At 41.1% G+C, this 22,140-nt stretch overlaps 1 protein-coding gene and 1 long non-coding RNA gene across 2 annotated transcripts in view; one reads left to right on the top strand and one right to left on the bottom strand.

Moving 5' to 3' along the window:
- The window catches only part of Bnc2 (basonuclin 2), a 427,132-nt gene extending 423,547 nt beyond the window's left edge, over positions 1-3,585 (bottom strand). Inside the window, exon 1 of the mRNA XM_042692903.1 lies at positions 3,487-3,585. Coding sequence (XP_042548837.1) covers positions 3,487-3,489 — 3 coding nt within the window. The 5' untranslated portion in view covers positions 3,490-3,585. The remainder of the gene's footprint in view (positions 1-3,486) is intronic.
- A 93-nt stretch (positions 3,586-3,678) lies between these two features.
- Positions 3,679-11,064, top strand: LOC122118928. Its single transcript, XR_006149474.1, has 4 exons — positions 3,679-3,720; positions 7,119-7,230; positions 9,736-9,806; positions 10,948-11,064. It is a non-coding gene; the product is annotated as an uncharacterized LOC122118928 (long non-coding RNA).
- Positions 11,065-22,140: the final 11,076 nt, after the last annotated feature.

Raw genomic sequence — 22,140 nt, 5'->3', positions numbered from 1 at the left:
CCATAAATAATATAGTTGAATTATGCCATTGATATTTAGTCCATCTTACAATAGCCATAAAAGCCAAAGTCCACTGGCAAATCACTCCAAATAAGTGAGAGTACGGACAACACTACATCAAACTCTTCACACCCACTACTAAGGCCATCTTGCAAATACTTACAGGATATTTAAAACAGTGCTGAACCTTAACTCTAAAATTACAAGTAAAGGAAACCACTGGCTCCAAGTCATCACCTATTTTGGACTCCCTTCATGTAAGAAATATTCCCAGAAACAACAAAAAGAATAGCTCCATCTACCCTCCCACCCCCATCCTTCTTCTGCGCCAGTGTCCAATTTCTTCTTTTCTGAACAGCTGTATTATCCAACTTAAGTTGCTCTGCTAATTTCAGTCCCACAAGGACTAACTTGGAAGGCAAAAAAAAAAAAAAAAATACAAGAAAAGATCAATTTGCTGGGAAAGATCAAATGAGAAAACTGTGGGGACAGCACCAGGTCAGCGTGTGGAGAACTAAGCAGACCTGTTCTTCATTAACTGTGGCTCTCTGGGGATGTCACACACTACCTGTCCGTGGGCTTTATTGAACGGCCTAACCCGCCTCTCTATTCCATTCTTCTGGGCCCAAGTGAATCATATCCTGCTGCTGACAAGTTAGCAGGGGACTGCGGCTGCAACATGAAAGTACTTTTCTTTCTTGTCTAAATCAGGCAGATTTTTGAAAAGACGACACAGCATTGACTCGTGACATGGCAAGATGAAACGAGAGGTCTGGGCCGGTCTTGGAGCTGCGCAGATAAAAGTAATCAAATGACACTCCTGGAATGCAAATTGGCATTCTTGACTGCAGCAATTGCACAACCATGAAACATCCCTGACAGCAAGCAAGATTAGGACAAAATGTTATGTAAAGCACTGAACTCAAAAACTCTCACTTGAAAATTCAAACTGTAACACTTACATTTTAATACAGCAATAGTCAGCTCTGCTTTTGTCTGCTTCTTTTTGCAATCACATATCCCTGCCTGACAGATAACTTACATCTCAGGTAGGAGGAAAAAAAAAAACAACAGGTATTAAGAATGTACTACTGCTATTAATAGTCTCTAAATATTTATCTTAAAAATCACATGGGGTCAATTCATAGTCAAAATTTTACACACAAACATAACCCCCTTAATATTCTCAATGGATGTGGGTGGCATTTCAGACCTATCTCACAAGATCCTCTAAATAAAGTTCACATTCATGCTCAGTATTACTTCCCTGAGGTGAAGATACTCCCATACTTTGGTAAAGTGATTAGCAATATGGATTTCAAATACACTGCTCTCTGGGAACACAATGAGTAGCTACAACTAAGAACTTCATTAAGACTGAACAGCTTAAATGAAACAGCTACAAGTATGATATAAAATACAGAGCCTCTCTAAAGGTTCACAAGGGATTTCTGCGTGTGTGATTCCAAAGGGTAAAAGGAAGTTCTATTAACTTGTACAAGGTCTCACTACTAGAGTGCTTCTTCAGATCAGACACACTAAGTACTAATGCCAAAAGTAAACCGCAATTAAAGCATGTATATGTATGCACAGTAATATTTAAAACTGCAGAATACAAAATAGTGAATGACAAATCATCTTTGCCACTGTTGAAAGTGAGTAATATACAGGGATAGATGTGTAGACAAACGCTCATAATGGCTAAGGGAAAAAGAGAAGAAAGATAATACCTACACTGGCTTGCACAATTTTCTTCAGTAAAATGCCATCAGATGAAAATCTCTCCAGCTCTCAATGGACATATTTAATATTTTTAATGCCTTGCTTAAACACGGGTTCCAACAACTACAACTGTCCATGGAGTACAATTTTAAAAAATGCAACAGGCCACTTTCTGCCACTTGAATCCTACGCGCCCAAGGTTATTGTATGATGTCTTTTGTACATCAGTTTTACAACAGCTTGACTCTGGGGTAAATGGGAACCATCATAAATCGCATGCTGTTTTCAAAACCACTTTAATTTCTGTCAGCGTTCACTGTAACCACAGTCCTGGGCGCATTGGTGTATGAGTGTGTGTGCGCGTGTGTGTCTGTGCCTGCATTTTGACAGTAGCATCTCCTACACCTCACTTGTGACTTTGATCACTGCAACAAGAGATGTCACATTAGGGGAAGAGAGAAAGGAGGGAGGGAACCAACCCGTTATCACCCTTTTTCTTTTATATTTTATCTACATACTTCCCGTATGTAGATCAAGATGCTTAGGGAGGAGGTAACAAGAGCCACGCTGGGGTGGACGGTAACTAAAAGGGAGTGGTCGGGCCCTTTTCTAACAAATCACTCCCCGAGAGCAGATGGACAGAGAGGCTCATCACAGGCAGACTCCCTGCCCCAGGAGTCCTCGCTGCAGAGAAGCGGCTCGCAGAGAGAGGGGCTGTTGCGGGCTTCTCGCTGCTTCGCAATGTCAGTCCCATTTCCTCCAACAGGGAACTTAAAAGAAAAAAAAAATCTTACCCTACTTTCCCTGTAGATCTTATGTAGTTTTGTTTTGGATCAAAAAATAAATAAATATTTGTTTTGCTCCATCTTCTGGCCCCAGATCCCCCCCCCCCTTCCAATCAAATGTGTTAAATACAACACGTCTTAGAACCGCACTTGGGAAATAACACACACGTGCATAGCCAAGGTGGCTTCTCTGGCCCTGCGTTTTTGCGCATTCTTCCAAAAAGAAAAAAAGAAAGAAAGAAAGAAAAAGAAAGCAAAGAAAAAACCTGAAGGAAGGTTTCTTACCATCCTCACTTTACGAAGGGAGGGGGAGGATGAGCCAAACGTGTCCTGGGCCGGTGGCCGTACCCCGGGCTGGTCGGCACGGGCACCCCCGGCGCGCCCTGGGCACCCCACGCCCGGCCACCCGTCCCTCACTCGCTCGCAAGTTGATAAAAGTTACCGTGGATCCCAAGCGCTTTTTCCTCTGCGCCCCCAGCTCCTCACAGCAGCGCTCCATTCATCCTCCGCGTCCCCCCCCCAACACACACCCCTCATCCTCTCCCCCTCCCCCGCCGGTCCCCAACTCCCTAAGAGCCTCCGCTCCTCACCTTGGCCGGAGGGCCGAGCGGGAGCCACCCCGCTCGCACACGCACTCGCTCACTCGCGCGCCCTCCCACCTGGAGCTCGCCTCGGAAACTTGGGGCCAAGTTTAGGGAAGGATTTCGGGAGCACAGCTGGGACCAGGTTGGACCGGGTTTCCTCTCCCCTGCCCGCCCTCAAAGCGACCCCACACACAAGCCGCTTCCACCTCACGCCGCCGGCCCCGGGGAGGCCGACACGACCCCCCCACACCCCCCGCACACACACCCCTCCATTCCCACCCCACCGCCCCCCGCTCCCGGCCGGCCCCGGGGACGCTCCGGCGTCGGGGTCATTTCTTCCAAAGTCCAGAATTTTTTTTTAAAGGAAAAGGAAAAGGAGGGTGGAAACTTCTTACCATCTCGGCATGCTGGTTGTCAAGTGCAGCCCCCGCCTCTTGGTCTCCTCTTAGCGGCCGCGCCTGGACCAGCCCCTCGGCCGCCGGGGCTCCCGCAGACTCGGCCTTTCTTTCCCTCCCCCCTCCCGATTTCCTCCGGGCCGCTCGGCGCTCGCCGCCTCCGCCACTCCCCGCCCGCCCGCCCGCCCGCCCGCCCGCCCGCGCGCGCCCTCGCCGCGGCCCCTCGGCGCTCAGGTGACTGATTTACACCCGCGCCCAGGGTCGCGCTCGCTCCCCGCGGCCCGGCCCGGCGCTTCCCCTCGCTCCTCCTCGGGCCAAAAACAAAAAAGGAACGGACTGTCCCGGGAGGGGGGGTGGGGGGTGCTGCTCAAGGAGAGCCGGGGCCGGGGAGGCCGTGCCAACCCCACAAGTTTCTCTTGCACCCCCTCTCTTCCAGTCTGTCCCGCCGGCCAGGCTGCGTCCCCGGCGCGGCGTCGGCGGAGCCCGCCTGGGGGTTGTGGCTGTTGTTTGTCCCCGGCTTTCCGGGGGCTCGGAGGGCTGGGGAGGGGATGTGTATTTCACCACTCTCCCCACCAACACAGCCTGTTAGTTTAGGGGCTGGCTGTTTGTTTTATTTCTTTCTCTCGCCCTCCTTTCTGTGTGTCCGTGTGGCTCTTTCCGGGGCTAGAAAAACAACTTTGGAGCCCCCCGGGGAGCCCCGCGCGGGCGTGGAGGTGGAGGTGGCCGCTCGGCGCCCAGCTGTCAAGGAAAGAAAGAAAGAAAAAGTGGGGGTGTAGGAAGGGGGGGGGGAGGACGTGGAGGCTAGGGCTGCGGAGCGCCGGGGAAAGGGCGCGAACTTTATTCCGACTCCCGCAAGCCGCCCGCGGTGGCGCTTGCCTTCCCGGGCACTCGCCGCCGGTCCTCGTCGCCTGCGACCGGTTCCTCGCGCCTCGCCGCGCCGCGCCCTCTCCGCCGGGTCCCCGGCTCCTCCGCGCGTCCCCGCCGCCCGCCGTCTGCGCCCCCTCTCAGCCCGGGTCCCCGCGTGCCGCTAGGGAGGCGCGGAGAGCAGACCCAGGGGACAGAAGCTCGGGACAGCGTGCTGGGAGAAGAGGCCAAAAGTTGCGCACAGCTAGGGGAGGTGGTGTGGGGGGAATTAAAAAAAAGTTTCTGGTGTTGGCGAGATTTGTGCCGGGCCAGACGCCGGCTTGCGGCGAGAGCTTCCTTCCCCTTCCCCCCCCCCCCCCCCCCGGGTCTGGGCCGCGGGCCTTGGGTTGGAGCTGGGCAGGGGAGAGGAAGGAGGAGGCCGCCTCTGGTGGGGAAGACCGGTCACATCTGTGGGTGACACTCAGCCGACCCGAGTCGCCCTGCCCCGGCTCTGCTCTGTGCGCACACACGCCTGCAGCTGAAGGACATTTCCTACACGCAGGCGAAACCCACTCCTGGGCTGCGAGATTGGGGGTGCAGGGGAGAGCTGAATCTTTATCATCTTCCTAATACACACCGCATGCCAAAAACATCTCTGCGTGGTGCAGATTTATCATAGCTAGAGCAAACTTTTCTGCTCATCTGATTTAGGGAGGAAAGCACAGGTTTCAAGCATACTCCCTAAGCACTAAGAAATCAAGAGAATCGCGAAGATTTGCTTGGCCCCAACAACAGGTTTGATTACTCCTTCTTACTGAAGAAACAAAATCATCCTTCCTTTCTCTCTTCCCCAAGTAGAGGGAGAGAGAGTCTGCATAATTGCATTCAGAGATCACAATTAGATTCTTTTGAAAATAGGTAGGCTTGGAATTACAGAATTTTCTTTGATGCAGTCTGTTCTGAAGTTTACTGTAATTTTTCACAATAATGAATTCTTTAAGAAAGAAAAAAAATCTTTCGGAAGCCATTCCTGACAAGGTCCCAAAGTAACCACAGCTGGCCTGAAAATGTGATTAAGCTCCTTCACATGGATCCAGCCTTAAAAAAAAAAAAATGCGGGGGTGGGGGCACTACACCTGGAGTTGTGGGTACTCAACTCCAAATATTTGATTGTTTCCATTCTTGTACTCTTTCAAAACAAGGTTCAAGCCACTTCTGTATTTGTGGATTCTATGCATCAATTTATTGTGGAACAACTTGTCTAGTAAACATTTCTCCCATATTATAGTAAGTACCTTAGAGTTTTAGGCACATGGTTCATCTCCCAAGTTTCCCGTGGAAGACAAGATTACTTCTCTCATGGTGGCATAAAATATAGAGTAGTATCTAACCACCACTATCCGCATCTTCTTAAATGCATGTTATCTAAGAAGACTCATCTTTAGATGATTTGATTAAGGTGTGGAGCATGTTCCCTTATTCTCTAAACATAACTGTAACATCATCCTGCAGTTTGTAGAAATTGATTACACAAGGGATAATGATGACCAAATGTGCATTCTGAGCAACTGAGAAGCATCCCAAGAATTGTCCAGAAACAAGCCAAGTTTTGGTGTGTTTTCCTGTGTCATAGAAAGATGACAAAAGGTAGTTGCTAATTTCAGAGTCATTACCATATGAATTCATTCACACACTTACTACTTTGGACAAGTGACAGACCAGCAGCTGCCAAACAATTTTATTCACACAGTGCAAATTTGGCTGTACACCTACCCTGGCCAACATGTAGAAGTTAACTCTCTATCAAGCAACCTGCAATTTACATTCCCCTGATTGGTTCCAGAGCTGTCTGTTTTTGATGTTAACATACAAACAATTTATGTGCCACAAGATGTGTCCATTTGAGATCCCTCTGCTTTTCTGGACAATCATTAGCAAGATGGAGAATGTGTTGGGTTTAAAAGCAGCCCTTAGAGAAGGTGGTAGAATTTACAGGGGGAAAAAAAAAAAACAAAGAGAATTTTAGTCTCTTACTTCCTCCAGTGGGCTTCTATGGCAATTGGAATAAAGGCTTAAGTCCTTTTTGTGCTCAGCAAGACCTTAATGATCTATATATACCGGCCTCACTCTTTCAACTCTCCTATTCCAATTTGTTCATTTCCCTGGTGGACCACAGTCAAGCCACATTGACTTTCCTTTTGTTCCTCTAACTTGTCAACCTCCTTTCTACTTTTTGCTACTGCTCTTCCCTTTGCTTGAAATGTTCTCTCATGTTTTCTTTATTATTCATATATCAGCTCTAATTTCACTTCAGCAGACTCAAGTAGCTTTTTACCCACCATCCAGAATACTCATCACTTTCTCCCATTACATATTTTTGTATCCCTTATAATTATGTGCAATTTTTTTTACTTTATATGTGTATTATTTTTCTTCAACTAAAATGTAAGCTCTACCAGGGCAAGGACTGGATCTAACTTGTTCAGCCTGTGTAGCGCCAAGTATAATATTGTAAATATTGCTTGACTTAATGAAGAAATGTCAAAATGGTACATTACATTGATCTGATAACCGTATCACCAGGCAAGTTTGCTCTAGAACTGTAAGGAGAGAAAAAAGAGTCTGTTCTTTTGTAGGATATGGTAAACCAGTGATCCTCAAAGTGTGGGATGGGGATTTCAGGAATCCCCGAAGCCATTTTAAGAAGTCTGGGAAGTCAAAAGTATTTTTTGTTGCGATAACAAGAAGCTATTTGCTTTTACTCACTCTTTTCTTTCATCTGTTTATAGCTGCTTTCAAAGAAAATGTGATACGTGATTATCACAACAGTCTTAATGTTAGAGACAAGATGATCCACCTCTCTTTTCCTCCATCAGAATTTAAGAGCGGTGCCACAAAATTGTAAGTCTTTGCCTCTATTCTCACTATTTTTTTTTTGTTTTGGAAAACAATTACTGTTAGTTTGAAAATGTGTGTTTCTTATTTCTCTTTGCTTCTGTGGCACATTACTACAAACTCAGAGCTAGAAGCTAGTGGCTCAAGCTGCACTCTGGTGGCTCATACCTGGAATCCTGGAGGCTAAGACCTGGAGTTGCTTAGCTCAAAACTTAGCCCACACAGAAAAACCCAGAAAACTCTATCTCCAGTTAACCAATAAAAATACCAGGTAGCTGAAGTGGTAAACTTCCAGCCATGTGCAAACCAGAACCAACACACACACACACACACACACACACACACACACACACACACACACACACACACACACACACGAAACTTCCAGCCATGTGCAAACCAGAACCAACACACACACACACACACACACACACACACACACACACACACACACACACACACACACACACACACCAGTAGATTAAATCACAAAATTTTGTAATTCTAGTTTTAATGAGGTCTGAAATCAGAAACAGGCTTCACTCAGCTCAACTCAAGGTTATTTTCAGGCTTTTGTTCCTTTCTGTATCCTTGAAGAAAATCTAATTTCTTCAGGCCACTATTTGACTCATCACCCCTTTACATCTTTGAACCTGCACTAGCCAGACACATCTTCCTCAAACTTCATCACTGTGATACTCATCTATCTGCTCCTGTTTTTGCATTATAACTGCCCTTGTAATTATATTGGTACTCTCTAGATAATCCAAGATAATCTAGCCACCTCACCAACCTTAATTTAAGGATTAGCATGTGGACTATTATTAGTAGGGGCTATTATTCTCTCAACCACAGAATATTAACAACTAGTGAGTTTAGTGTTATTTTAAATGGATTCTTAGCTTTTTATTTCAGAATTTAATTTCTAATAAATATTAATATCTATTGCCCATAAAAAATCTCTTTATTATCTTCAAAAATTTTGTTCAATTAGTTTAAAAACAAGGACCATCTTAAGGTACATCAAATCAAAGAGTTTGTGGATGGCTGGCCTACACAAGAGCTACTCTTCCTTCACCCATGCTGCTGGTTGTGGTAGCCATTTTCACTTTTGCTGTGATTGGCTTAAGAATGAGCATGTTACTTGACTTTAGAAAATGAAGGATGAGGAAGTCATTGAAGAGACTTCTGGGAAAGATTATTTTACTCATTAAAATTAACAGTGATCAAGATGCAATATACTAATAAACTGAGAGGTTGAAATGAAACCCTTTTCTACAACTATTTCAAGATAATGAAAAATAATTACACATAAAGGTTTGACAATAAATAAACAGTCCCTTCTTTGTTCTAGATATTAACATACAGTGATGTGGTACCAGAAACAGGTACATTTGTCTTCCAACCAAAGGAGCCCATACACTAGGGATAATGGTGTGGGAAAGTATAAAACACCTGAGCAACATTTGTTTATTTACTTATTTATTCTTTTTTTTTATGCTGGCTTGAACTCAGGGCCTTGTGTATGCTCCTACATCTGGGCTTTTTCCTCAGTCCTGAACCTGAGCTCATGGTCGTTACTGACTTAATGAATTACATCCTAGTCTGCTAAAAATTTCTTTTGCATAATATGATTAATCTCTGTATGTTGAACATGCATTTTTATTACTTGCTGCTTAAAGCTTCCTAAATATTAGAAATGGGGAAAATGCTGTGTGTTTAGTTTCCATGTAGGTATTCACTTTTGTCATTTCCCATGAAATTTAGTTTAGTTTATTGCAAAGTTCTAAGAAAAAATCTGTTCAGATCAGTAAATAAACTGATTAGGCACCAATGAATCACGCCTGTAATTCTAATTCTAATTCTAATTCTACTCAAAAAGTTCATAGCTGGGTGTTGGTGGCTCACATCTGTAATCCTAACTACTCAGGAGGCTGAGATCTGAGGATCAGGGTTCAAAGACAGCCTGGGCAGGAAAGTCTGTGAAACTCTTATCTACAATAAACCACCAGAAAACGGAAGTGTCGCTGTGGCTCAAGTGGTAGAGTGCTAGCCTTAAACTGAAGAGCTGAGGGACAGCGCCCAGGCCCAGAGTTCAAGCCCTATGTCTAACAAAAAAAAAAAATTCAGAGGACCCAGTTAAAAGCCAGCCTCTGAAGAAAAGTCTGTGAGATTCCATCTCCAAAATAATGAGCAAAATGCTAGGCTAGAGAATTTGCTCAAATGGTAGAGCACCTACTATGTGCAATCAAGCCAAGAGAGAAAGAGGGAGGCCCTGTGTTCAAGCTTCAGTACAGGAAGAAACAAAAGAAGGAAGGAATCAACCAACCAACCAACCAACCAACCAACCGAGGAAATCATTGTAATTCTCCTATGTGAATGAAAACTTATCAACTTGGAGACATTACTCGTTAGAATGAACTTAGTACTGACCCAGGGAATCTTAAAATTTAAAGGGTGACATTTCCAGAAGTATATCATCTGACCAGTTAATTTTGTTTGTATTTGTAGCCACATTATAAATTTGTGTTCCTGTCCCTGTTTACTGCTATTGGTGAGTCAGTTCTGCAGAATAATTAAATGTAAGTTCATTTGCACAATGTATTCCTTAGAAATTGTGTTTGGAAACCCAAAAAGTGACAGTTTCAAACATAAGATTTTGTGTAGTGCTGTTAACCTTATAGAATATCTGAATGTTCATTATTATTCATATACTACTCACTATATTTACTAAGGCTGTTTTTTTAATACAAAGAAAAGGAAACATAAACGTTATAAGGAAAATCTGAGTTAAAAGTGTAATTTATTTTAAGTGTCAAATCCAAACTCAGGGCAGACAGTATTTTCATTATTAAAAAAGAAGACTAAGCCAGGCACCAGGGGCTCACGCCTGTAATCCTAGCTACTCAGGAGGCTGAGATCTGAGGATCACAGTTCAAAGCCAGCAGGGTCAAGAAAGTCCATGAGAGTCTTATCACCAATAAACCACTGGAAGTGGTGTTGTGGCTTAAGTGGTAGACTGTGCTATCCTTGAGCTGAAGAGCTGAGGGACAGTGCCCAGGCCTAGAATTCAAGCCCCAGGACCGATTAAAACAAAAAAAGAAAGAAAGAAAACTAATTTATATGGAACAACACACATACCAATGCTCAACTTTAAAATGGTTTCAGATTCACTCTCAACAATTCAGCCAAAGTCAACACAAAATGCAAAACAAAAATTTGACATATGTGGCCTTTATTAGAAATCAAGATGAAAGTTGGGTGTGATGGCATCAGCTTAAAATCCCAGCAATGGAGATGCTGAGACCAGACTAGCCTGGTCTATATGATGAGATCCTGTCTCAATAAAATAAAATAATAAAATGCCGATTACCGTTTTCTAAACTTCCACTGTCTCTGTAAAACACATATAAACAAAGAAAGAGGCAGTGTAAAAGTTAATGGGAACAAACTTTAGTTCTTGAGTATGAAATACTTCCATATGAAAAACAGATTTCTATAGGAATTAAAGTCCCCTCATCACAGTTCTAAAGTTATTCATGATGATGATAAATTTTTATTTCAATTATACTTACATATATATATATATATCAAGCTTCTTTGCTTTATTTCAGTTGCTGGGTATTGTGATGAACTAACTTACTTCTAAGTCATAGAGTTGTGTCCAGTCATCAAACAGAAAGGGATTTTATTACAGCCTGGTTTTTTTTTTTTTTTTTTCAGAGTTATCTGATTGCGATGTAATGCTGTCAAAAAATCCCATTTTTGTGTTTTTTCATCTCCTATATGATGTCTGGATAAGTCATCTCTGTCCTACAAATAAAAAATAAGTTTTCCTTATATACCACTTACTTCACACTCTTTCTATACATAAGTGTTTGACTATGCCCTGAGAAAGTTCGGTAAGTTAAATTCTAGGACCTTATTTTCATCCTTCTCCTTAACTTGTAACTGAAATCCATAATCACCCTACCTTCTAATTTGCTTATATAAACAAAGATATTTATTATTTCCTGGACTGATACTACATAGTTCTCTGGAACTATAATGTAATTTTTTTTTTCTGTTTCCAAATTACCAACCAAAGTCACACACTTTAAGATGCTGGATACTAATATACAAGGACACGTGCACCTCCATGTTTATTGCAGCACTGTTCACAATAGCTAGAATATGGAAACAACCCAGATGCCCCACCACAGATGAATGGATCCAAAAATTGTGGTATCTATACACAATGGAATATTATGCAGCCATTAGAATAACAAAATAATGGCATTAGCAGGGAAGTGGATGGAGCTAGAAGGAATCATGTTGAGCGAGGTAAGCCAAGAGCAAAGAGACAAAGGGTACATGGTCTCCCTGATAAGTGGATGCTAAATCCAAAATGTTAGGTGACATGACAAAATTAACAGGACTTAAGAAACAAAGAACTCCCACTCATCTGGTCGAACCACTACTGAATATTCCCATGCTGCTGTGTATATGTGTACACCTTTATATGTTATAGACTGTGATAGACAATTTGCTCCAGGAAAGTTAGAATGAACTTGTGACTTTAAATGAGCATCATTATTCCACAATACTGTGAAATTTGGGAAATTATGTAATCACTTAATCACAATTTAAAAAAAAAGAACCTCGAGGAAGGTAGGGAGGGAAGGGATGGTAGGGGGAAAACAATGGAGGGGGTAACAATGCTCTTATTCATGTAACTGTAACCCTCTGTATAGTATCTTTACAATAAAAAATTAGGCTCAGATCTGAGAATCAGTTTCCTGCTCAGCTTGGGCAGGCAAGTCTCTGAGACTTTTAGCTCCAGTTTTCCACCAGAGAACAGGAGTAGAACTTGGCTAGTGGTAGAGCCCTAACCCTTGAGCAAATAAACTGAAAAACAGTATTAAAAAAGCTAACCTTAGGAATATTGCCTAGTCCCTAAGTATAAGCCTCAGGATTGTCATGCCCCACCGGTCCCCCAACAGAGTAATATTTTTTTTTTTTAATTTAATTTTATTTTATTTGAGAACATACTGTACAGAGGGGTTACAATTACATGGGCAGGATAATGCATACATTTCTTACCAAGCATTGCAGCCTCCTCCTTTGTTTACCCTTCACCTCCCTTCCCAGCCTCCCCCCTCCCTCCCACCCAATCATACCCCCCCCTCCCCCCCCCCCCCCGACATTGTAAAGCTGGTTTTGACATGACATTTTGTACTTCTCATTGTTGCAACAGGTCCACCTGAATCCTTAAACGACTTGTTTGTCCCCATCTCCTCCACATGTTATACTGACATCAAATATAGTGAAAGCGGGGGTTACACTGTGGGGGAGGGACATACAAAGCAACAAAGAGATAATATTATAAATGCGTTAGAAACACATGCATGAAAGAAACAAAAACATTAAAATACATATTTGAGGTTTCGTTTTCCTAACATCACATTATTTGACTTTTTCCGCTTGACTCATACCTATACTAGATATTGCAAATAAGGGAAACCATGGGACCTATGTTTCTTTGGGCCTGGCTTACTTCACTTAATATAATTTTTTCCAAGCCTTTCCATTTCCTAACAAATGGGGAAATGTCATTCTTTCTGATGGAGGCATAGAATTCCATTGTGTATATATACCACATTTTCTTGATCCATTCATCTACTGAGGGGCATCTGGGTTGGTTCCATGTCTTAGCTATGGTAAATAATGCTGCAATAAACATAGTTGTGCTGGTAGCTTTAGTGTGGCCTTGTTTGTGATCATTTGGGTAAATGCCCAAAAGTGGGATTGCTGGGTCATTGGGGAGCTCTATGTGGAGTCTTTTGAGGAACCTCCATACTGCTTTCCAAAGTGGTTGAACAAGTTTACATTCCCACCAACAATGAAGTAAGGTTCCTTTCTGTCCACATCCCCTCCAGCATCTGTTGTTGTTAGAGTTCTTGATTTTTGCTGTTCTAACTGGAGTGAGGTGATATCTCAATGTTGTTTTGATTTGCATTTCTTTTATGGCTAGGGATGTTGAACATTTCTTCATGTGTCTATTGGCCATCCTTCTTTCTTCTTCAGAGAAGCTTCTCTTTAAGTCTTTCGCCCACTTACTTATTGGGCAGTTGTTTCTTTGAGGATTTGTTGTTGGGTGGTTTAATTTTTTGAGTTCCAAGTATATTTTAGATATGAGACCCTTGTCCGTTGTATGGCTAGTAAAGATCTTCTCCCAGTCCGTGGGCTTTCTATTGATCTTGCTAGCTATGTCATTTGCCCTGCAGAAGCTCTGCAACCTTATACAATCCCATTTGTCCAGCCTTTCTTTGATTTGTTGTGTTTCCGGGTCTTTATTCAGAAAATTTCGGCCTGTGCCAAGGAGACCCAGGGTTTCTCCTATTCCATCCTGTAATGTTTTCAGAGTGTCTGCTTTGAGTTCAAGGTCTTTGATCCATTTGGAGTTGATTCTGGTGCAGGGTGATATATAAGGATCTAGCTTTAGTTTTCTACATGTAGTTAACCAGTTTTGCCAGCACCGTTTACTGAAGAGGCTGTCTGTCTTCCATTCTATTGTTTTAGCTCCCTTATCGAAGATTAGATGGCTATAGCCAACAGAGTAATATTATAAAACAAAACAGGTTACATTAGCAGTGTAAAAATACTCATCATAGGAAATAATCTACACAAGTCTATCAGTCAAGAAGTATGACACTGATAGCCATTTTGATAAGGTTGATAAAGAATGCTCTAGGGCTTTAAACAAGCTATAAAAAGGTTAAAAGCTGTGTGTAATACACAGTTTGCTTAGGGATGATCCCAGTTACCTGACTTTGAACTACTAGACCTTTGCGGGATCAAAAACTAAGTGCTAAAATTAACTGGATGTTCACAAAACATTTAATCTAAATTATTTTATTTTCTTAGCCCCATGAAATAATTGTTTCCACTTTAAAGATGAAGAAATTAGAGCTCAGAGAGATTAAGTAATTTAACAGAGACCACAAAGCATGAAAATAGACAACCTAAGATTGTAACCCAAGCTACCAATTCCTATGTAAGTGATTTGCCCACTAACAGGCAAACAAACAAGTCAGCCATATGGTCTTATGCCCTTTGACTCATCACCAAAGGTGTTGGGGAAGCACAAGGCGCTTGTAGAGCAGTGAGCATTAATATGCACCCTCAGCCAGCAAATAGGCCTTAGCATTTGTTTGGCTCTTCATCTACTTTATGCATAGGAAGTGCACTGTGTGATTCCCTACATGTAGCCTTTATAATGATATCCTATTCTCTTTTAATTTCTAGATTTAACCTAGAGAAATAAATCTTGCATTCATCTGCTGCTAAGACAGAGGTTAAACTTTTCCCTCCTAAAGTTTTAGTGCAGTAAGTACTGACAGTGTTATTATTAAGATTTTTTTTTTTGTGGTTGGTTGGTTGCTTGTTTTTTGTTTTTTGGTTTTTTTTTTTGTTTTTGAAAAGTGGCTTTTGGCATGGCAGGCAAAAGCAATCTGGAGGCTTTGTGTGACTGCTGTTCACACTTGGTAATGAGTAAATTCTGTTGGCTTTTTTGGAGGAGTCAGAAGAAGTTATGGTTTACTAGAGATGTGGCCTAAAAACACCAAGCCAGCTCATCAGTGCTGCTGATCTCGTGCCCTTCCTCTGGCAAACCATGTGTCGGATGTGGTAAGAAAAAGAATCTCCCTTTCAGCAGCAGAATGTGTTCAAGCTACACCCTGAATTATCCCATGATGACCTTGCAAATGCAACACATGCCCTTGTGACCACAAGGACCAACAACTGTAATTTCCTCTGCTTTTCATCAGAGCTCTTCTGCTGCGGGCAGCAGGCATCTCATGCTAGGGTACAGCTGCTCCTTGACACCTCAGACACCTGCCCTTCATCCTTTAATACACAATATTTAAAAGACCGTCCAATAGGAAGCTTGCCCCACTGATTATGCAAACACTAAGCTCATCTTCCTAAGTGAACTATGAAGCCTGGCTAACATGTACTATGCAGCCAGTGGACATTTTGAGGGTATTACCTAATGTTGAAGTCATTCCAAAAATCATTGTTAGGCAATTTCTTAAAGCTATCCATGGGTTGAAGGAAGCATTTCCTTGGTAATATCATTGATGACAATTTATGCAATACATACACACTTAGCACTTGCTAGACTAAGATCTGTCGACAAAAACCTGACAGGGTTATACTTGACGGCTCACACTGTAATCACAGATGATCAAGAGGTTGAGATCAGAAGGACCATAGTTCAAGGCCAGCCTGGGCAAAGGTTGAACCAGGACTTGAACTCAGGGCCTCACGCTGTAGCTCAGCTTTATTGATCATGGTTGATGCTCTACCACTTGAGCCATGCCTCCAGCATTTTGCTATTGAATTGGAGATGGAGTCTTACAGACATTTCTGCCTAGGCCGAATTTGAACCATAGATCCTCTATGTCTCAATCTACCACCTAGGCCCAGCTTGGTGTGCACTTGTGATTTCAGGTGGGAGGCATAAATAGGAGGATTTTGATCCCCAAAAGTGAGACCTTACCTGGAAAATAAACTAAAGCAAAAAGAATGTGACTGAAGTGATAGGTGATAGAATGCCTGCCTAGTAAGTTCAAAGCCCTGAGTTCCAACCCTAGTATACACGTGTGCGTGTGCGCGCACACACACACACACACACACACACACACATACGCACAACTTGACTAAAGTAGAACAGGCCCCTTCTTTTCCTGGACGTGGTATCTAGTGCGGAAGACAGAGTTGAATGAGTTAACAAATGGTAATGAATGCTGTAATGGTAATAAAATAGGGCATGATCTATACTGACCAGGATGACTTGTAGGCGTCAGATAACTGTGGAGTAAAACATTGTTCAGTCATGTGTTTAATGATGGGACATGTTCTGAGAAATGTGCAGACACCTGTCATTCCAGATGATGTCAGATTTACCATCTAGAAAGTACTCTGTTGGGTGACACTCGAGCCTTAAGTGCATAATGCGAACCCACGGTGATTTTCATTCTTCTATGGTATACCTGGAGGCCAGATTTCCAGTTACTGATAGTTCTGATACCATGTTCTGCAGTTTGGTCACCACCTTCATTTATTTGTTACTGGTTTCATTCTAAAAGTATTTCCTAACCATTCCAATGATGATGTCTGCTTAAAGGCTTTATATTTGCTTATCATTCTGTTTGCGTTGCACTCAGAGTAAGAGATGGACATGCAGGACTAGATATTACCCGAAGTGGCTTCACATTTAAAATAAATAACCCCAAACCCAGTTAAGTATTTGCTAACCACATGTTTTCTAAACCTTATCCAGAAAAGCTCACTCGAACTTCCAGGACATCACTGGCCTTTACTCTGCCTCTCTGAATGGCCCTCTGGAAGCTTCTCCCATGTGCCTTCATCTTCCCAGAGCTAATGGGTATCCCCTCCAAGGAATGCTGTGTGGCCTCATCAGCAAAAAGGCAACATACCTGTGGTTTGGTAGAGAGTGAACTGGGCCAGGAATCTGGAGAGCCAGCCTTTATTCCCATCACTGCCAGTCACTCTGGATCTTGAGCTAATCAAATCCTCTCTGTGTTTTAATTTATACCCATGTAAAATGGAAAACATAATACTGTAACAGTGCACTGAACACGCAGCCAAATAAGATGGGAACAGAATGTTTACCGTATTTGAGTTGCTTCAAGCTCATAGACATGACCTGGAAACTTCTGGTAACAGACACTAGCAACTCTTAAGGCAGCCTATCATCAAATAGGCTAGATAGAATTTAAATCTTGGGTTATTTTGGGTATTAATATTTAGATCTCTTCCTTTGGAGGGCTGTGATGAAAAGAATACTAAGAAAGAGCTAATCAATGGCTAGAATGCATGAACGTTCCATGCCCATGGCAGGTGAATACATGGTATCATAAAACTATCTCACATCGGTAATAATATTAAAAACATGTCAGTCTCATGTTGCTTAGCTGCAACTAGCTTGATCCCAGGATGAAAGATTATGTTTCAAAAAAGTTTACCAGGTGCCAACTTCAGAGACAGGTATGATGGTGCAGGCAGGAGAATCTACATTTCCAGGTTAGTCTGGGCTGCACAGAAAGATCTTAGTTTTAAAAGTTAAAAAAGAAATCCTAACTAAAATGAGTCATTCTCCTCACTAAGGGTCAATTAAAATGTGGTTGTATACTGTATGTTAGGAAGTTAAGCATTGTGGATGGGGTAGGAGAGGTACCATCAACAAAACCCAAATAAAGACTTTTTATAACAGATCAAGGAAATGAGACTGTTCTTGTGATTGGAGGAAAGGGTAGCAAGTGGTACTTTGAGTGGGCCCAAAAGGTTCTAAGAGGTAGAGAAGCTGATTCCAGGTAGAGGAAAATGAAAGTACAGAAAAGGGGCAGGAAGCAAGAAATATTTGTTGATGGAAACATAAGTTGTTCATGGTTAGATCAATTGGGTATAAACCTGGCTGCACTACAGAATTAACTGGGGAGGTTTAATAAAAACAGGTTTCTAGGCTTCTTCCCAGACTTTATGAATGAGAATTTTTTTCAGATGTGAGCTAGATTATGTTGCTTTATGTATAATTTTAATTCTTTAACTCTAATGTGAAAACAGGCTTTAGTTCATTGGAGTAGGATTTGCCAAACCCTGAAAAACCATGCCACATTTGGCCAGACTGTCGAATCATGTTTTCTAAACTTAAATTTTGAAAATCAGTTCAGTGAGTCCTCTCCCATATATATTTGTTTTTATTTCAAAATATCACAATGCAGTTGTTGGCTGGAAGTGTTTCTCCATGATTGAGCACTGACTAAGCAGGCACAAGCCTTGGACTCTATTATTATTATTGCCTTAAAAAGTAATAATAATAACAATATGATTGTATATAATAAGGGAAACTTTTTATTTTTATTTTATTTATTTATTTTTTTTGGGTCCGGTCGTGGGGCCTGAACTCTGGGCCTGGGCACTGTCCCTCAGCTCTTCAGCTCAAGGCTAGCACTCTACCACTTGAGCCACAGCGCCACTCCGGCTTTTTTCTTTTTGCTTATGTGGTGCCGAGGAATCGAACCCAGGGCCTCAGGCATGCAAGGCAAGTGCTCTACCACTGAGCCATCTTCCCAGCCCCAAGGGAAACTTTTTATGAACAACTTGTTTCTCTTTGAATGTGTTTGCTTATGTAATTATTTTTGTTCTGGACCACAGTATAAATTTTTATTTTTTACTGACTTTTTGAAATTTTTACATAACAGGAGATTATATTTCTTTGCATAGCAGTGGGGAACTATAGAAGCTCTTGAGTTAGGATATGACATGATCAGATTTACAGTGTTGAAAATTAGTAAGGCAGTAACAAATAGGGTAGATTGAAATAAGGGACAATGAGGAATGAAGAATCAATGGCCATCTGTATCCATTACCAATTTTTAAGAATTGTGCTAATTAAAATATACACAAATTCTAAAATTATTTGTATTAGTGTTTATCATAGTTAACATTTTTCTTCTTTAGGACTAGATGACTTTCCATTATTATGAACAGCAGGTACCTAGCCTTTACTAGTTCATAGATTGTATTCAAATGATATATATATATATATATATATTTCATTGTTTTAGTTGGGGAGGAGGAAATATGGAATAAGAGCATACCTAGAGACATGTTGTAGATAATACAGAAGGTGAATAATTAGTGTTGTAGATGAGACTTATTCTGTTTGTGTTATCATAGCCAAATGTGATGGACTAGGCAAATTATAAAGAACAGAAATTTTTTTTCTTACAGTTTTGAAGGCTGGGAAACCAAGGCTAAACCCTTGGAATTCAGTGTCTGGTGAAAGTCTTTTTTCGGAATCCTTAGATCATAGAACAGGCAAAGAAAATGGAGAAGCACTGAGTCCTTACAAGGCAGAGAAACAGAAGAGAGTGACTCACCTCCTAAGTGAAAGACCCTGCTCTTCAGATGATCTTATTGGCTGTGAGGTTTTATGTATTGTATGTATGTATGTGTGTGTGTGTGTGTGTGTGTGTGTGTGTGTGTGTGTGTGTGTGTATGTATGTGATACTGGGGTTTGAACTCAGAGCCTCAAGCTTCCTTGATTTAGTTGGCTCAGATGGTGTTCTACCACTTGAGCTTAGCATTTAGGCTAGCTTTTTATCAACTCAAGGCCTTTTCTGCCAGAGCAGGATTTGTATTGCAGTTCTCCCAGATCTCAGCCCTCAGGGTAGCTAGGATTATAGACTTCAGCTACTGGTGCCTAGTTTACTAAACTTTATTTTTGTGGTTTGTTTTATTTTTAATTTTTTACATGGGTACTATGAGATAATAGCATGGTGACTAAAGCAGAAGAAGCCACTGTAACACCTAATTTCATTAAAAAGAAAAGATACAACTCATCATTCTAATGCTCTGTCCTATCTCTGTGGGAATGAAAGGAAGCTTCCAGAAGAAAATGAAAAAAATAAAGGATGTTTTTGTTTGCTTAACTCTGCTGGCTGCTTTAATTCAGATTGAAATTAGTAATCCACTTTAGCATGAAACAAAGGCAATTAACAAAACAAGAAAATACTATTATGTAAAAAAATAATAATGATGTAAGCACAGTTGAACCTTACCGTGTTGCTCAGGCTGATCTTGAATATATAAATTACATGGGGCCCCTTCAGATCATGAGATACAAGAAAAGTACTTGGATAAAGATTTTTCCAAAATAATGAGGTATGAATAGCCAATAAACGCATTTACATTGTTAGTCATCAGGGAACTGTACATTTTAAAAACACATAGAACGTGATACTAATAAAACTTGAAGACATGCTAAGTGGAATAAGCTAATCATAAAAGGACAAACACTGTATTATTCTACTCATAAGAGATACCAATACAAGATAAACTCATAGAGAAGTGTAAAATGTTGCTGTAGAGGTTAGAGAGATAAGAAAAAGGGGAGTTGTTGTTTGATTGCAGAATTTATATTTTTGATGATAAAGAGTTCTGTGAGCAAAGCTTTATACCTCATATCCGTAATCCAAGCTACTTAGGAGACTGACATTTCAGAATCTTGGTGGAGAGACAGGCCAGGCAGCCAAAACTTTGAAATTTTTATATCCAATTAAACAACAAAAAAGCCCAAAGTGGCTCAGGTGGTAGCTGTGACTGAAAAAGCCAAGCAGAACCATGAGGAGTTTAAGCCCTATTACCAACACACACACACACACACACACACACACACATGAAAATTCTGTGGATGAGTGAAAGATGGTAATGATAGCACCATGGTGTGAATGAAATTCTTATCATTGTATCATGGACAGTGAACTTAATGTATGTTTTACCACAATGAAAAAAATTAATTTCATGAGATACCACCTTTTATGCACGAGAGATACATTGTTAACAAATGTTGGCAAAGCTGTGGAGAAATCTGAAACCTTACACACTGCTGGTGAATGGTGAGATCACTTTGAAAGTGTTACTAGTTTTTCAAAAGGCGAAGTCCATTCTTAGGCATATTAAATACATCTGCCCACATAAAAGCTTGTATAGGAATGTTCATAGAAACATTAGTCATAGTATCTAAAGGGTAAAAAAAACTCTGTATGCTTATCAACTGGTGAATGGATAAATACAAAGTGCTATAACCATATAATGGAATATTATTTTGCCATAGAAAGGAACAAGGTACTGATACATGCTACCATATAGGGGAATGTTAAAATTGTCATGCTGATAGAAACTAAACACAAAAAAATCCCCACATATTTTATATGCTTCTATTTATATGAAATGTTCAAAATAAGTAAATTCATAGAGACAGAAAATAGATTAAGAGTTGTCGGGAGTTGCAGGGAGAGAAGGGGAATGACTTCTCATGGGCATGAGATTTCTTTGTAGGAATGCTGAAAATATTATGGAATTAGAAAGTAGTCAATGGTTGAGGAACTTTGTGATATACTAAAAACTACTGGGCTATTCACTTTAAAGGAGTGAGTTTTATGTATGTGAATTCAAACTCAGTTTTAAAACGCAACAAATTTTATCCTAACTAAAGAGAACTGATGGAAATTTGAACATATTGATCAAGAGTCCATGTATGGAAAATTGAACTACAGGGGTTCAATTGATCAGCTTGATGACTTTCAAATAGTGTGGGTATGTGGTATGCTATTGGATAGATTCCTGTGCTTCACTGTGGCATAGTTTCCTCGTCTGAATATGGTGACAATATTACTTACCTCATAGGGTTGTTGTAAGAATTTGTGCATAAAGCAAGGAAATAGTTTAGTGTGATATATAATACATAATAAGAACTCAGTAAATCATAACTAGCTTATATTATTAAAGACTTTTAAATAATGTCCAAAATATTAAAGACAATGCTGTATGCATCAGGAAGTTGTAGGGCAGAAAATTAGGAGAAAGGAAGTGAGTTTAAGTTTCTTCTAAGTAAAAGAAGAAGAGGTGGCTTGTGAACTAAGCTCTTCAACGTAACATTCTTTCTGGCCCCCTGGCCTGCTTTCTCTTCCTGTTAACACCTGCAACCCCAGAAATTCATGTTTGTTTATTTATTTAGCTCTCCACAGAAGGATGTTAAGTTCTAACAGTGTGTAGGATTTGAGTGCCTTTTAAATGCTTTTACTGGCTCAAAGAAAATACTGCCTTGCCCACAATAAGTGTTCTGCAGTTGAGCATACAGAATAAAATAAGAAGAGAAAACAAAGTAGACTACCAGTCTTTACCTTGAGTGGGTATAAATTGAAGAATAAGTCTTATATGAATGTGGACAGTACAGGAAGCTAGGGCCTCATCAATTCATCACAGACTGATCCCCACTTTCGATTGTTAAAGCCTTGATTGCCAGTGGGATAGTGTTTGGAGATGGGAATCTTTGGGAGATAATTA

This window comes from Dipodomys spectabilis, unplaced genomic scaffold (assembly GCF_019054845.1).
Source record: "Dipodomys spectabilis isolate Male_0828 unplaced genomic scaffold, ASM1905484v1 ptg000158l, whole genome shotgun sequence".
Lineage (NCBI taxonomy): Eukaryota > Metazoa > Chordata > Mammalia > Rodentia > Heteromyidae > Dipodomys > Dipodomys spectabilis.
Note: the sequence above shows the minus strand (reverse complement) of the source record. Positions and strands in the feature narration are given on the sequence as shown.